At 35.6% G+C, this 18,541-nt stretch overlaps 1 protein-coding gene across 1 annotated transcript; it reads left to right on the plus strand.

Annotated features, from left to right (window-relative positions):
- Positions 1-1,781: 1,781 nt before the first annotated feature.
- On the plus strand, positions 1,782-17,917 carry cul2 (cullin 2). Its single transcript, XM_056738812.1, has 21 exons — positions 1,782-1,976; positions 3,051-3,188; positions 3,633-3,735; positions 3,816-3,910; positions 4,869-4,974; positions 5,116-5,198; positions 7,847-7,943; positions 8,089-8,199; positions 8,327-8,489; positions 9,440-9,564; positions 9,656-9,763; positions 11,218-11,277; positions 11,489-11,617; positions 12,179-12,265; positions 12,448-12,600; positions 12,685-12,762; positions 12,904-12,970; positions 14,112-14,314; positions 14,860-14,961; positions 15,054-15,170; positions 17,207-17,917. The coding sequence occupies exons 2-21, from the start codon at positions 3,070-3,072 to the stop codon at positions 17,336-17,338; spliced, it is 2,238 nt and encodes a 745-aa protein (XP_056594790.1). The 5' UTR covers positions 1,782-1,976; positions 3,051-3,069; the 3' UTR covers positions 17,339-17,917.
- Positions 17,918-18,541: the final 624 nt, after the last annotated feature.

An 18,541-nucleotide genomic window follows, 5' to 3' on the forward strand; every position in this document is an offset into this window, starting at 1 on the left:
TTACAGCATTTTAGGGAGCATTAATTCATTATTAAACAAGATTTCTGATTTTACCACCCAGAAAATGTCAGGTGGTGCGACCATATATTAATTTAAAATAATATACATTTAATGTATTTAGCACTGAGTATTTTTCCCCTCATATATAAGAAATTTCTCAGTTTTGTTCTCTGTTTGTATGTTCGGACGGTCGCACCACCTGACATTTTTGGTCTTTCAAACACCAAAACTCAAAAAATCTATTGAATTTCAATAAAATGAAAAGGGTTTCTTATAAAGGACATATTGTAGATCCATTTGATATATGACATGTATTTATTCAAATTCTTTTTAGGAAAATAATGAATTTGGACACAAAAAATACATGTCACGTCATTGACCCATAAACAAACAGACCTTGCCCCCAGTGACTCCCAGAGTAGGAAAATTTACTTTTTTTTTTTTTATGTTGAACAGAAAAGAAGACATTTTGAAGTATGTGGGACAGCAAAACGTTCTGAGACACTTTTAACAATCATTGTATTTTTTCCTACTATTGTAGTCAATGGGGGGCAAAATCTATCTGGTTATAAGCAGTCTTCCAAATATATTTCTCTGTGTTCATCAGAACAAATACATTTATACAGATTTGGAACAACTCGAAGGCGAGTAAATGATGACAGAATTTTCATTTTTTATCCCTTTAAGTTTCATAAGATTTCAGGCTTATATTGTGCTGGTCATAAGACTGCGCTGACAACACAAACTATCACATGACTTCTAATTCCCCAATAAATGATGGTGCTTTGCTTTTATTGACTGGACATATTAAATAATTGCAATACAACAAATAAACACAATGTTGTATAATAGTTCTGTATTTGGACCCACCGATAAGCGTTTTAAGTACTATGTTGAGTTTACAGACTTATAAAAAGGATCCTAACTGGGCTGTTTTGACATCTTATTGTAGTTTATTTTTTACTGGACCATGTTACTTGTGTAACTGTGTCTATTAATATCTTAATATTAATACATATTTATGAAGAGCTAAATAAATGAATAAACGCACAGACAATGTAACAGACGTAGTAATAGACAGCCAGGGCTCAAGGTGGGCAGCAAATGCCTCTAAAAAGTCAAAGGAGTCATTCTATATAAGGCTTAGCACGGAACTCCACCCACAATGCATTGCAGCTACAAAGATCTACATTTGTCACTTTTCTATCCAAATGGATCTTTAAGCAATACACGTTTAGCTACAGGAAAAAAAAGGTAGTTTTAACACAACTTTAAATAACAATGAAATTAATACACATTTTATACACAGACATGTTGTGAAGGATGCATCTAATAGTTTGTTTTCCTTTAGGTTTTTCTTTGCCTAAACTTTTTTGTTACGTGTGTAAAAATGGTCAGCGACTCGTGTATTTACATTAAATTAGATCACTTTTCTAATACAGCAAAGCCTAAAGTCATTCATGGAAATGAATCGATTAAGTATATTTTGATTCATTCGCCCATGATTTTGAGCCCGCAATGCCATCTCACGTCTCGTCTTCTGCGATCGCCGCTTATGTCCCAGGACAGCTGCCGTACTTTCAGACCAAACCACCAATAACGGGGGAGACCGACATCGGGTGCGAATTATTCTTACTTATATACTCACCCTAACCAAATATCAGTCGCGTAGATTACCTATATATACTAAAACGCTTTTACTCACCAGTACACGCCTTTAAAAAGTTGTACTTTTGACATTCATATATAAAAAAATGTCCCCGTCCACCCCTCCAGCTGATACAGTGGTGCAGTCCGTGAGAGGCAATGGCAGAGGTGTAGAAGGAGAGAGAGGAATCAAGCGTTCCTGACAGCTTCATTTTAATCCCACACCTGTGACATAGTGAACCGAAGAGACCCCAATCGTTACGCCCGAGACACCCGACCCTCCTGGACGCCCGGGACCCGCAGTTTGAGCAGGGCTTTCTTAAAATCAGGTGTGTATATGTGGGCTCGATCAGCGCTGCTATTAGCACAGACGTTAGCTCATGTTCCTGCTCATGTAACACTTTATCTGTCATAAACAATTAGCGATGTGTTATAAACACCCGTTTAATACTTTGTGTATAAGATTGTTATTCAGTCGGAGGTCCTGAAAATATCCCGTCAAAGTTTGTTTGCAATTAATCCTATAATGGATTTGTTCAACTAGGCCTCTGCAGTTTGATATTTTTATTTGAGATGTGGATTTATTGATGGGCTAAAACGGGTTGGCTGGGCTGAGGGGACTCGTTTTGAAAGAGTTTATGGATATTTCAATGTAGCTTGAGATTTATTGATGCTTTAGTGTCATGACAGGTATGTGTGATGTTGACAGTAAGGGTATTCGCCTCTTTGTAGACTCAATTATTGATCTCTAGCTTGTTATGAGAAATTCTTACTTCTGATTGGTTGTTTGGCTTTAATAGTATTTAATAGAGAAGGTCAGACGTGTTGTACACATGTCAACTGACTTCATTCTCTAATACACAAGACCTGTCATATGAAATGACTTCATTCTGACTGAAGACACGGATGTTGTTACAGACAGATATGAGTCTTTAGTTACTTATACTGGTACAGATAAATTACGTGTATAGTCAAGATAACAAAATTCGGTGACAGCATGTGACATGTCAACGGTATTGCCGGAATCAAGTGACACAAACACTTTAAGGCTTCAGAATTTTTTTAAATGTGTGTTTTTTGTTTATCAGTCACGTCATATGAAATGAAGTAGGAAAGTGAATTGTGTAGAACACACACTAAGTAGGAAAGCGAATTGCATTGAACACACACACACACACACACGCAAACACAAACAGTTATTGTTATTTTAACAAATAGTCTAAAGAATTCTCTATGACTCTAATATGTTTTAATGTCTAGAAACAGTTCATTGCAAAAGCTTTTACCATCACGAATGACTGGAAAAGTAATGCAATGTAAAGGAAGTTATGCCGATTCTTTTGATTGTTTGGAGATGACCCTAAATCCAATGTTACCTATTCTTTCCTTTGTCTTTTCCCCAGTTAAAGCCGAAGCCACACCATGTCATTAAAACCACGGGTGGTGGATTTTGACGAGACATGGAACAAGCTCCTTACGACAATCAGGGCCGTCGTCATGCTCGATTACGTGGAGAGGGCGACATGGAATGACCGCTTCTCGTATCCTTTCGCTCTCATCGAGACGCATCTGTCCTGGTTGAGATGATACCAAACGAAGAAACAGTTAATTCCTCCATGCTTGTTCCAGTTATGGCTCCTTAAAATTTTCTATTTTAACATACTCGACAATGACATTTCTTCCTAGTATCATGTACTGTCTGTGTCTTAGTGTATTTATAATGTTTAAACGAAGAAACTAAATGCTTTTTTGGCCAGAAAGTCACCCAGAACACAATGGCAACCCCATAGCAACACATTAGACCACCTTCACAACCATTTTGCCATGTCCTGGCAACCACCCACGACTTTCTAGAATAGTGATAAAAACTTTATGCACAGACAGACACTGCTCACATATTTTTACAAAATGGCAACATCTATTTTGAATGTTTTATCCGTGTTTCTTCTTTTAAAATTTGTGAATCTCCTTAACGCCGTCTCCAGTGACATATATGCACTTTGTGTTGCATACCCTGAACCTCTGGGTGAAAGATTGTACACTGAGACAAAGGTTTTTCTGGAAAATCATGTCCGACAGTTGTTCAAGGTAAGCACAGGATATGTTCAGGGCTCAGGCCAGTGTTTCTGATGGGAGACGACATGAATATTGTGTTGTGTCTCTTTCAGAGAGTGCTGGAGTCAGAGGAAAAGGTTTTGGTGATGTATCACAGATACTGGGAAGAATACAGCAAAGGTGCTGAATACATGGATTGCTTATACAGGTACGTCCAGAAGCACTTTTGACAGGGTTTTGGGGGGGAGAACATTAAAGGAATAGTTCACCTTCAACATGAAAATTATGTCATTACATACACGCCATCTTGACATTTCAAACCTGTATGACTTTCTTCTGCAAAACACAAAAGAAGATATTCTGAAAAATGTTGGGAACAGAAAACTGTTTGTCCCCATTGACTTGCATTGTTTTTGTGTCCATGATATAGTCAAAACCAACAGTTTTTTTTGCTTAACTACATTTTCAAAACATCTTCTTCTGAAAATCACACATGTTTAAAATGACAACAGAGTGAGTACATTTTGACAGAATTTAATTTTGAAGGTGAACTATTCCTTTAAAGTTTAAGTTTGTACTTTTATAAACACTGTGGTGCCTATGCCTATCAATGCCTGTCAACCTCTGGCTAAACTACTTAGATGTTATCAGTAGGACTTTTTAATAATAATATTAAGTAGTAATATATAGTCATAACGTCTACTCCCAAAGTCAGTCTCACCGTGATATTACAGGGGTTCTTGGGAATGGTTTGAAATGGTAAGGCACGATTGTGCAATAGCTAAGTATGTAAAAGGGAATATGAAGCATATTGGAAGGACTATGTTGTGATGTCATCTGCTTTGTTGAGTTTCACTTTTAAAACGTTTGAATGCTTATTACTATTGCCGATCGTAAAGGTTGAGTTTAATGTGCTCTCCATTGAGAGCTCAAGCTATTTGTTTTCCGGCATGCGTCGCCAAGGTTCGTTTCTGCTTGATTTCATCATGCTGGACTGATGCCTCCACTATCCCACTGATGACAGCTGCGAAAACAAGCAGCTATTGAATAGACGTCACCCGCGGCCTGTGCATCCACACACACACATTCATCCAAAAGCAACAACAACAACAACAACAACTCTTGATTAGTTTGATTTAAATTGATTTTTGTGGTGTTTTCCGCAGGTACCTTAACACACAGTTTATAAAGAAGAACAAGCTGACTGAAGCAGATTTGCAGTATGGTTATGGTGGGGTGGATATGAATGAGCCTTTAATGGAGATTGGAGAGGTATGCAGAGTTCATTTTAGAGAATATTGATGTTTTTGATGTGGGTTGTTTTGTGTGATTGCTGTGTATGTTGTGTTCTGTGTGATATTTTTGAACATAGAAATTTATAAACAATGTTATGTTTTTGTGTTATGCTCTCAGCTTGCTCTTGACATGTGGCGGAAGTTGATGATCGAGCCGCTTCAGCCGATGCTGATTGGAATGCTGTTAAAGGAGATCAAAAAGTAGGTGACGCAGTGTGTTTTGTAAAATTGACAAATCTCTCAGCTTTTGTATGCAGTCAGTTATAAAAGATCCGTTTAACTTGTTTCTCTGTTTGTAAAAATGCAAGATGAGTAAAATTTAAAACATGTTTTAAAATTTAACACCTCAGAAAGCATTTCACATGTTAGCATGAGTTTGGTCTGTCTGTGGAAGTCCAGCACATGGAAATGATGTGATGTAAATAATGAGGATTTGCAAAGTACCTCCACCCGGATATACAGTGGCTAAGAGTGGTGATTGGGGTGTATATTTATATAGTTGACCTTCTTCAGGTTAATTAAACCAAAATATGAGGTGTATGATAGAAAAGGAAAACAACACTAAACTTTTCTGTTAAACTTTACTGTAAGGTTGTATTTGTTAACTATAGAAAATGCATTAACTAACATGAACTAACAGTGAGCAATTGTTCTACAGCATTTATTCATCTTTGTTTATGTTGAGTTCAGCATTTACTAATACATTTTTAATTCAAACATTTTATCTGTTATATTAGTTAATGCACCATGAACTAACATTTGTACTGACATTTTATGACATTAAAGAGACCGTTCACTCAAAAGTGTCAAAGTCACTGGGGGAAGAGATCTGTTTGGTTAATGACATTCTTCCAAATATCTTTCTTTGTGTTTATCAGAACAAAGAAATTAATACAGATTTGCAACAATCTGATAGTGAGCAAATGATGACAGAATTTTACATTATTTTATTTTGGGGTTAACTATCCCTTTAACAAAGTGTAATAAATGCTGAAAACAAGATTACACATTGATGGTTCATGTTAGTTAATCCATTTACTAAGGTACACTTATACAACCTTATTGTGTAACCAACTTTATAGTGTTGGTTGGTCAGAATTATAGGGCAGAAAGAAAAAGTACACTTTATAATGGAAAATAAGTTTGAATTGAAATACAAAAATAATGCACAGTAAAACAAAAAACTGAAAATGTCAGAGGACCGTTGATTCAATTTAAATTCAACTACAGTAAAAATTCAAAATGTCCTTTATCTGTTGAATTTCAACAAAATCAAATCTCAGGACTGGCAAAGTCATCCAACATCAATCTGAAAGACTGACAGCATGACAAGACACATAAAGACTGTGATAAACATCAATTATCTCATATAAAATATGCAAAAATATTACAGTTGTATTGCTTAAAAGCGAATATGAACTTATCTTTGTAGTATTTCCGGTCTAAAAAATACAGAGCATCTTTTCTGCAGTTTTCGTTTTCTGCAAATAAATCCATATAAATGCAAAAAAAAAAATATTTGAAACTATTGTTAGTAGTTCAAGGAATGACACAAAAACTATAATTTTAACTAAACACTTACATATAAATAGTCAATTCAGAAAAACTGACAAAATTTTGAAATGTTCTTTTGAAATTAAAATGTTTAAGGTGTGATGGGACACAACATATATATTATAGCCACATTATAATCTTACAGTTGTTTTCAGACTACTGTTTGGTCTCTGTGATGGGTCATTATACAGAATTCGTGCAAACGGGTGTCCCACACAAAAAATAAAAAAAGCATTTAAGTATTGAAATCATAGTTGTTCACTAAGATAATCTATTGAAACCCACAATAATATTTATAATATCAGTAAGCTTAATATATAGAAATATCATTTATTGGGTACTGTCAATTGGGAGATGAGTGTCCCGAACCCAAACCCCTAAATTTCAACAAATAAAAATAATATTAAAAATATTTTTTCCATTTTTTAATAAGTGAAGTTCAAAAAATATTTATTTGATTTTTAAATTATTAAACTTTATGTAAAAAATGTGTCCCGAATTTTTATGTAACTACCGTGTATGTTTTAGTCCATTGACTTATCATTTTGAAGTAAATATGTTCAAAAGTCTAAAACTGTAACTTCAAGGAACGTCACTAAGGAACATCTTTTTTCTGCAATTAAGCTTTTAAAATAGCTTTTTAAAATAAATAAATTCCGCTGTGCAAATTAAATATTGCAAACCAAAAAATTGCAATTGCTACCGAAAATGTGTGTGTCACGACCGAAACATGGGATGTTTTGTCAAAAATAAAAGTATATTAAATTATCAACTCACACCGTGTCTACAACGGACGCGACCGAAGCGACACGACATCACAAAAGACATAAGAAACGCATTAGAACAGATTATAATTTAAAATTTTGTCCGCATCGGATGCAGCGCGACGTTACAAACCCATCAAGAAGGTTGTCACGTCTGGTGTAGACACGGTGTAAGATGTTATGATAGTGTTTGGTTCAATGTCAATATAAACTAATGAATTTGAAATCGGTATGATCAATTTTATGCCTTTAACAAAGAAAGATTGGATTCAAAATACAACAAATCTCATAAATTACACTTGAAATATTGTTAAAATTGTAAATGTTATTGATTAACATGATTTAAAAATATATTTAAAAAGTAGATTAAACAAAATCTTAATATGTAGATCATATATCATATATATAGAATCATATATGATTGAATTTCGGTAGTGACAAAAAAACTAAACTTCAAGATGTTTCCTACTCTGATTAGAATGGCCCATATACATCTGCTGCTTTTTTTCAGTTTTGGTTTTGTTTCCATAGCGACCGATGTGGAGAGGACCCGAATCAAAAAGTAATCCATGGGGTTATCAACTCCTTTGTTCATGTTGAACAGTACAAGAAAAAGTTTCCTCTAAAGGTGAGTGACAGATCAGATCACAAAGATGTGTTTAAAAATAATTCAAACAATCCTTGAAGGTTTTGCCTCATAGATTTAATCAAATTGGAGTTTGTTTATCTCGAATGTCATTGTGGAGACCACACACACACTTCTTTCATTACAGTTTTATCAGGAAATCTTTGAGGGGCCGTTTTTGACCAAAACGGGAGAGTATTACAAACAGGAAGCTTCAAATCTACTGCAGGAGTCCAACTGCTCTCAATATATGGAGAAGGTAAGATGACAACACTCTATATCCTGGACTCGGTTATGATGTTTTACTTATTTGAAAATGTTTTTGTGCTGTTCTGGTCACATTTTACTTACTACCTATTTGAGATACACTGTTTTTGTGGCCGCAGGTTTTAGGTCGGTTGAAGGACGAGGAGGTGAGATGTCGGAAGTACCTTCACCCCAGCTCTTACGCCAAAGTCATTCATGAATGTCAGCAGAGGATGGTGGCCGATCACCTGCAGTTTCTACATGGAGAGTGTCAAAATATCATCAGACAGGAGAAGAGAGAAGGTCAGATATTTTACAGCTCTATGTGTGAACTTTCAGTTTTGTTTTGAATGTGTTTGTATAGTATTTCTTACAGTGTCTAATATATTGATATGTACCAGTAATAAGCAGTTTATGCTGGTAAAACTATTTATGTACAATTATTTGTGAATTGGGTAAATTGTTTGTGGGGTCGAATCCCAATGAACTAAACAAACTGGTAAAATGTATGCTTTAAAGAGCCCTTGTGGTGAAGTTTTTAAAAAGTTTTTAATGTTGTTTATGTGCTGTTTTTAATGTGCTGTATGACAAACCATGTGCACTTTTATAATACTAAACCATTGCTGAGTATTTTCTTCATAAAACTGCAGTTTAACAAAGACTGTTTAAAAAATGCTGATTGAAACGACCCTGGTTTGTGATGTCACAAACCTGTAACCAATCACATCAATTTATTTAACCCCCTGTGGATCAGCAGTTTGAGGCATAAATATGCAAAGATGCCACATAGATTTGGGCAAAAATTATAGCTGCACCGCTGTGTCACAGTTTCACTTTCACTTTTAGCAGCTTCAGGAACTGCAGTGTGCGTTTGAGAGGAGGTGGAGCTAATTTGCATATTCATGTCCTTCCACTTTTTTGTTGCTTATGTGGTGAAGAGTTGTTGTTTGAAAGGGAAGAGGCGCTTAAGGTTTTTCATTAAAGATTGCAAGTGCAAACGAATAAAATATAATGGTTTGCACAGATTAATCATTTATAATAATCACTGCAACACTGTGTTTCCCTTTTGATTTCATGGTGACTTTAAGGGTTTAATTATTGACCACAGGGGGACTTTTAAGGTACCACAAGTCACTTGGGATAAAAGCATCTGCCAAATGCATGAATGTAAAGATAAAAGCCAAATTGTGATAAATGTCACCCACAATTTTAAAGCTATTTTCTTATTTAATCTTTGGTGTGTTTGCTGTTAGATATGGCGAATATGTACACGCTACTGCGGGCCGTGTCCAGCGGCTTACCTCACATGATACAGGAGCTCCAGGTTCACATCCACGATGAGGGACTCAAAGCCACAAGTAACCTTTCTCAGGAAAATGTAAGTGACCGTAACCATATAATATAGTAACCATGTAACAAATCTGAAAATGTTACTTTTCAACAAGTTATTATTTTTCTTTGTCCTGCAGATGCCAACCCAGTTTGTGGAGTCTGTGTTAGAGGTTCACAGTAAATTTGTTCTGTTGATTAACACGGTGTTAAATGGTGATCAACACTTCATGAGTGCTCTTGATAAGGTACACTTCCATTTCAACTCTGTTTCTAAAGGATTTACAAGTACTTTTTACTTAAAGGGATAGTTCAACCAAAAATGATGTCATCATTTACTCACCCTGTATGATTTTCTTTCTTCTGCAGAACACAAAAGAAGATATTTTGAAGAATGTTGGAGTCCAAACCACGTCGGTACCCATTGACTTGCATTGGTTTTGTGTCTATACAAAAGAAGTGAATGGGTATCGCTACTGTTCCGTCACCAACATTCTTCAAAATATCTTCTTTTGTGTTCTGCAAAAGAAAGAATGTCATACAAGTTTGTGCATTTATATCAGAAGGTAATAGTGTGGTTCATGATTACCATAATCAAATGAATTACCCGGGAATTTTCCTGGACCTTTGGGGAATACCATGGAATTACCACAGAACTGTCTGGAAGAATTCAGAGGCTGCCTCTAAATCAAGCTTTGATGTTTTTTAATGCTGTGTTTGACAGCATAACTTTTGACATTGCAGTTGTAAGCAGCTACAATGCGGTGTGTGTAATAGCTGAAGGTGTGTCTGCAGTACATGTGTTTAGACCTGTCTGCTCATACTATCTTACCTTAAAAGAAAACAACCAAAGAGAAACATAATGCCTCCGTCTGTGTATCAAGACAGTATGTACAGCATCTGGTGTGTAGTGGTGACTTTTTGACCGTTCATTAAGTACATACTGATAAGGAAGCAGGTGTATGGTGTGAATACATTTCTAAACATACTAAAGTCGCCATGTTTGATTCTGAAAGCTCATTTGTGCCAGAGACTCTGCATGTGCAAAATGGCATCTGGGTATTTTTTGCCAGCTGCGTATTTGGATATGCTACTCGGTTGCCATCTCAGTTCTCGTAATATATAGGAAAGTATGCATTATCAGGCAAATACTTACTGTTCTCGACACTACAGATTTTCACATCAAAGCAGCTTGTTTGTATTGTTTCTATGGACATATGTTGGAAAAATGGCTTGCACACGCTATTAAAATTGTTAGGGTTATTTTACACGAAACAATTTACACAAAAGAATTGTTAATTTAAAAGCTGTGAAATCAATGAAATAAACTGTTTACATTTTGTAAATGTAATAAAAATTTAGGAAATATTAGTCATTCAAATATTTATATTGGAATTCACCAATTGTGAAAGTGAATATTAAAAATATAATTTTTAATAAAGTGTTTTTATTAAATATGCTTTAAGAGAAATTAACTGTTGAATATTTAATACATTTAAAAAAAAAAAAGTTTATTGATTTATTATTTATTTATTGAGTGATACTCATATTCACAAAGCCACATGAATTATTTCATTCTTTAATCCATTCTCCGTGTTGTCCAGTAGGTGGCATCTGTGAGTCAGGGTGCTTTGGCCTTGGGTTCACACAGGTATGTTTTTTTTATGTATTCTGACGATTTTATTGTTCATTTCTGTTGCAGGCATTGACTTCAGTAGTTAACTACAGAGAGCCCAAATCCATCTGCAAAGCTCCCGAACTGGTATGTCTTCACTGTTTATCTACAGATTCCTCAAAATGAGAAAATGTATTTATATACTGTATAAAAACCTAATATAATACAGACAATCTTTGTCGCCATTACAATAGCCATTGAAGCTGGCATGGCGTAGAACAAACAAACAAGCTAGCTCAAAATGATGAAACGCACACATACAACATAACATTCATATTTTTCTCACACTGTGGCACAGCTGGCCAAGTACTGTGACAATCTGCTGAAGAAATCTGCAAAGGGAATGACTGAGAATGAAGTGGAGGACAAACTGACCAGCTTCATCACAGTCTTCAAGTACATTGACGACAAAGACGTGTTTCAGAAGGTGATGAGGATTTGCAGATTATTTTTAGACTTTTTGTTACTGTTATGCACATTAACAGTGGAAAATTGCAGACCGTAAAGGAGTTGAAGACAAGGGATGTTGCAAGCTAGATACAAAATTGTGTAATCCGGATAAGCGCCAAGGTTTAACACATTGGTGTTCATTATGGATTTTAATCCATAAGCAATATTTAAAGGCCGTTTGGTGAGTGGTTCTTTGCTGAATCAAATCAAATCCTGATTTTTCTGTCGCTTGGGAGAATGAGCCGAATTAGGATGACGTCAACATGGTTGTTAGGCAGACCTTCATCCTCAAAACTGATTTTGTTGCCTCCCCTTATTAAGAAAGACCAACTGCATCCAGCTAGCAGGAGCAAACCATAGTCTCTGCTGAGACTCCAACTACAAGCCGGTGGCTTTTGACTTCCTGTTTGAGCAGGAAGTACATCAACAGTTGCCTTTACTTTTTAATGCATGTCACAGGCTCATGTTGTATGTTTTGGTTAGGTTACATACTGTAGGAAAGCGCTGACAATCATTTTTTTTCTCTCTCCTCTGTCAGTTTTATGCCAGAATGCTCGCGAAGCGGTTAATACATGGACTTTCGTTATCCATGGATTCAGAAGAGGCCATGATCAACAAGCTGAAGGTAAAACAGGCTACGCACACACAAACCTGACTCATCCCACATTATCTAGTGTTCTCTCGCTCTGGGCGCCACAGTTTTATCATTATGTGTAACCACACACAACACTGATGATGGGTTTGGTGTGATGAAAGCTCTTCATTCTCTCTTTTCTGTCTTTATTTCTTTTCACCTGTGGCTCGCAGCAAGCGTGTGGCTATGAGTTCACAAGCAAACTGCACCGAATGTACACCGATATGAGTGTCAGCACGGACCTCAACAATAAATTCAACAACTTTATTAAAACCCAAGAGACCGTAGTGGACCTGGGCATCAGCTTTCAGATCTACGTATTACAGGTGAGGGACGATATTGTGTAATAAAGGGGATTTTCTGGATTTCTGTGTATACGTTATACTTCCATGTGCCTGTTTGTGTTTCAGGCGGGTGCTTGGCCACTCACACACGTTCCCTCATCCACATTCGCCATACCACAGGAGCTAGAGAAGAGCGTACAAATGGTGAGCCGCCATGGCAACATGCCCCATTAATCTAATGTCACGATTAGAGAATTTAAGTGCTCTTCATGTCCCGAGAGCTGAACATGTCAAATCCTCTTTCATCTGGTTATAACATGCATGACTGATGTTTTCTTTCTGCAGTTCGAATTGTTTTATAACCAGCACTTCAGTGGAAGAAAGTTAACGTGGCTGCACTATCTTTGTACAGGTAACTTCACGCATCAGACAGAGAACAGTCAGATAACGTATAACACACTTTCATAACTGACATCAAGACATTAAACCTCCGGTACAAACTCAATATCATAATATTTACGTACAGTCATGCCGGCATACTTTAAATTGTAATCTTACTTAAATTGACGTCCTGCTAGCTGCGTTTCTAATTTTGAGGCGTTGAGTGTAGGATCTGGTGGGCGTCAGATGTTGGCACGTGTGGTGAAAGTCAGATTAGCCGAACCTGGTATTCCTACACGAGCGCGGAAAATCCTTAACACGGTTCAGCAGTAAGACTCGGATTATCACGCTCAAGTGTGACAAAATACCACACATGCTTACTGATGTGCAGCGACGTCCAAAAGTATTTCAACACTTGAAAATGAGTGAAATTGTATTGGATAAGAAACGCACTAATACAAATTAGTTGGCATATAGAAACAAAGGCTTTTTATAACTAACTACACACTTCATAAACAGCATTGGCATTATAGTGAATATAAAAAAGTCAAGATGTCCAATCGGTATCATTACATTAAAGGTCCAGTCTAATTTTTTGGGAGGATCTATTGAAATAAATGCAATATAATGTACATGACTATGTGTTCATAGGTGTATAAAGACCTTACATAATGAAGCGTTATGTTTTTATGACCTTAGAATGAGCTTTTTCTACCCCTTACATGGAATTTGTCATGTTGTTTATACAGTAGCCCTAAATGGACAAACTGCTCTACAGAGCGTGTTTCGTAAATACGTTATATATTTCAGCAAGAAAGTGAAAACATGGTGACAACTTAGTCCTGTGTCAGCCACCGTAGTACTTTGAAAGGGAGTGTTGAGCAGTGGAGTGAGCCGTTGGTTGCTTCTTTAAAAATGGACAAGTGACCAAATTCTTCTCTTGTTCGTTTGGAACAGTTACAGTATTGTATAATTTGCTATAGCAAACATCTTTCTGTGAATTGCATGAACTTTATTTAATATAAAGCTGCGATATGTCGTTGTCTACATTTGTTTGAGACGCCATGCATAAATGAAATGTGTCTAAATACTGTTTTTATATCCTGTCCACTTGTTATTCTTAGAAGATTATTACATTTCTAAACTCATAGAGAACGTCTCTTGTGTCTCAGGTGAGGTGAAGATGAACTATCTGTCAAAGCCGTACGTGGCTGTGGTGACCACCTATCAGATGGCAGTGCTGCTGGCGTTCAACAACGGCGAGACTGTGAGCTACAAGGAATTGCAGGACAGCACGCAGATGAATGAGAAAGAGCTACAGAAGACCATCAAGTCTCTACTGGACGTCAAGATGATCAGCCACGACTCGCAAAAAGTAAGACGGGAGGACAGAAGAAATTTCTGTATCATTATAACGATAAATACATGTGCATATTAATTTTGTATTATTAAAAACATTTGTGTTTATTTAAGAAAAAAAGAAAAATAAATATTAATAAAGTTTTAAATATAATTAAAATTATTGGCAAATATTAATAAATAAATATATACAGTACATGTTTTTGTACATGTATATACATTATATGACAGCCCTAATAAATAGTAATAATAAATCACAGCTATTTAGGAAATGTAGTTAATAACAATTGCTTTTTGAATTCTGTTAAACAGAATTGATCCTTAAGCTTTTTTCATGGTTGCCAAGTGCATTAATAACACAGTTTTTTGCATTAATAGTCATAGTTGTTGCATTAATAAAGAATTCATATGAAGTCACAAGTGTGTTTGTGTGTGTAAGCACACAACACTTTTGAATGCGGCTCACACCTGGAATGCTCCTTTTTGGAAAAACAGAATATAGGTTAATGATTTAGTAAATGATTCACTGTAAATAGACTCACGTTGTCTCTTTAACTCCAGGAGGAAATCGAGGCTGAATCCACATTTTCTCTAATTATGAGTTTCACCAGTAAAAGAACGAAGTTTAAGATCACAACATCAATGCAGAAGGACACACCACAGGTACTAAGATAACATCAGAGATGTTCTCATAGCATTAAAACTCTTGTTTTGTGTGTAAATGCGTACATTCTGTGATGTCTTGTGTTTGACAGGAAATGGAACAGACGAGAAGCGCCGTAGATGAAGACCGGAAAATGTATTTACAGGCAGCTATAGTGAGGATTATGAAAGCCAGGAAAGTCTTGAGACATAACGCTCTTATACAGGAGGTGAGATGACATTAAACTGCTGTGAAAACTTGAGCGTGATGATTTTAATCCTCAGTGTCTGCTTCAGGGACAAATATGAGTGAAAGAGCATTCAAGGTGTACGGTATACATGAACAGGTGGAACGACAGAAATCCAAATACCTATCCAGTCAAATAAGGGCAATCTGACATGTGGGAATGGGAGATATTGTCATAAAGTATTGTCAGAACATGTCTGAGATCAGAGTCGGGGGCTAACAGAGTCCTTAACTTAAGGTTACACATGGTAATGAACATAATATCATGTGATAAAGAAAGCAGGGACAGTGTATATCAGACCAATCCCATTCCCAAATTAAATATACTTCCTTAATTCATGCAATAGTTACCTTGAATTCCATCTTTCTAAAATTATGTATGTTCTGCATGTGTTGAACTAAATGTATTATTTTGTGCTGACCAAAGGGAATTTAGCTGTTGAGACTTACAGTGGGATGGTGATATATCGACATGGCCAAAATGTTCTGCCGTAATTTTTAAAGTAGGACTAAAAATGACTATGCAAATTCAGTGGGATCTTATTTTAAAGTGAACTACTCCTTAAAGTATTGGATTATAGATTATAAATCTTTATGCCAAGCGGTTTGACTGCCATATGCAGACCACTTTGCAAGATGTGAACACAGGTCCAGAAAGGCTTCTGGTTTCCTTTTATCCCTTTAAAATCTTACATACATAATTAAATCTTAAGGATATTCGTTGAAAATTTTGATTTGGTTCGATTGTTTATGTTTTCCAAAGTTGTCTATAATGCATTAGGGCTTTGAGATTTGTGTAAATAATAACAATGTGTTAATAATAATAATAATAATAATACTAATCTAAATTCCTGTATTTTTTTATTCTAAGATACATGTTTCACGTTTACTGTTATTTCTAAAGCACATTTAAAAACAGCAACCAGGCTGACCAAAGTGCTGTACAGTATGGACAATTATATAAAAATAAATATATTAAAACTTAGAGCAGTGACATACAAAAGCTACAACTCCTAACAATAAAACAAGACAGACAATGCATACAAGAGCAAAAGTTCATCCTTAATCAAATGCCAAGAAGAAATAGTACGTCTTTAAAGATGGTTTATAACATTCTGCTAACTAAGTGCATAATGCACGATAATAGTTAACGGCAATCTATTAATTAATAACATTTAGTTATTTTCCAACTTTCTGTATGTCTTCAATTTACTGTAACTACATTTGTGTTGTTCCAGCTTCATATTGACCAATGTATTGGGCATTAAAAAATCCATGTCAGTACATCACTAGAAATATCAAACAATTAATTGAACTGTTTATTAATGAAAAGAGAAATATTACAAAATTCTATCACTGCTGGTACCGCTTTTTTGCCTCTAGTTACGAAAACAATTATTCATGCAAATGCATTGTCTTTTATTATCAAGCGTAGTTTAGGTAACACATTAAAGTAACTGACTGTCAGTTGTTTTTTAGTCAGATCAAACAAACACCTCTTCATCCAGAATACAGCTCATGTCAGTGTGTTACTTTACAAAATCAAACAATTGATCCTGTCATCCAGCACCCAAATCTTGTTTGCTCTCGTGTAGTTTGAAACTTGTGTGATTTACACTGAAATATAATTTTTATGTTGCTTTTTCCAAGTAGACAGAAATCAGTTCTTGTTAAGCTTCGAAAAGCACAATTATATTGTTTGAATGAATCATGCATTGAATATATAATTTCAAAAAATAAGGCGTCTTGAAAGCCATTGGTCACCCTCCACATTCACTGTTTGCAGGAACATATTAGATGTTTTGTGTTCAACTGATAAAAGTGATTTACTTTGATAAGGTATTTCTCACGTGTTAGACGGGACATTTTAAAAAGCACAGAGATGATGTCAGTGTAGTTTTTGTGTAAAAAATAGCCCAAAATGCTTAATGCCGATATCTTGATGCTGTCGATAGAAAAAATATTAGTGCAATATACTGTTTTAAAAATAATGATTTTCGTGTATGTGTGTTCTTCCAGGTTATTAACCAATCCAAAGCCAGATTCAACCCGAGTATCAGCATGATCAAGAAGTGCATCGAGGTTCTTATCGACAAGCAGTACATCGAGCGAAGCCAGAGCTCTGCGGACGAGTACAGCTACGTCGCCTAAAAACATATTAATTTTATTGAAAGAAAATAAAATAGCGCTTCAAAGCGTGAACGGTTAAACATGTCTTTTATTTTCGGCTTTGGCTCCGGCACTCAAGCGTTGGATCGAAACAGGACTCGATGGCTCCATCTTCTTTTGAAAAAGAGCCTGGGGTAGCTGGGCGATCAACAATATGACACTGTCTCTCTTTTATCCCCCCCATCCCTTCCCAGTTCTGATTTTAAGCTGTTTACATCACCAGTGCCACGCCCAGTGCGTCAACGGAAAAGAAATATTGCCTATTGCTTCAGCGTAAAAGGATAATAAATTTTTAGACATAAAACGTAAGCGGAAAGGAAAGCGAGTGCATCACGTAGAGCAAATGTTTAAGAAACGTCCTAAAACCACCCATGCTTTCTTTTTCTCACGTTGCAGTTGTTGTGTGTATTCTTTTTTAATGTATCAAAGTGAAAAAAATATTGTAATAAAACAGGTATACTGAATTGCATTTACTTTCAAAATATAAATACAACTATGAGGTGACAAACATGATTCTGCTGCTTGTCAAATAAACAAATAAAACACCGTTTTTTTGGTAAATGTTTTCAGAAGTACTTAATCATCAATAATAAGAGAAAACTATAATTTAAGATCATTGCTCTGTGTTTTGCTGGCTGATATGACCAAAAAGTTACGCAAAATTTAAGTTACATTTTAAGTTACAATCTCATTTCTAAAGTATTATCTTTTTAAGGAAAAAACGATAATACTTATATTATTATGACCTATGTTGCTTTTGAAATTTAAATACACTTACTTCAAGATTCATGAAAACAAACACATTTACGTTTAAATACATAACAAATTAAATATGTTTTAAATGGATACTAGAAAAAATACCTGATGTATCCTGAAGGTTTATTTGCTGATGACGTTGACAGTAGAAGAAACTAGAAGTTTTCCGAAGAAAGCCATTTGGTTTTTTGTAAACACATCATCTCATCCAGCAGTAGTCCTCGGTAAGGACTTGCTTTTAATGAGATCCATATGGAGATTCCTGTCCAAATCAACATGTCAACAGTATGCGTGTCATCAGCAAAGTATTTTCTGTTGAATACATCATCTTACTTTAAGCCAAAGTGTTGCAGAATTGCAGATGTCACGTCTTTAGATACTTCAGAGAGAGATGAATCTCCATTGCTTCAAAGTGGAGTGCAGTTATTG

This window comes from Triplophysa dalaica, chromosome 23 (genome assembly GCF_015846415.1).
Source record: "Triplophysa dalaica isolate WHDGS20190420 chromosome 23, ASM1584641v1, whole genome shotgun sequence".
Classification (NCBI taxonomy): domain Eukaryota; kingdom Metazoa; phylum Chordata; class Actinopteri; order Cypriniformes; family Nemacheilidae; genus Triplophysa; species Triplophysa dalaica.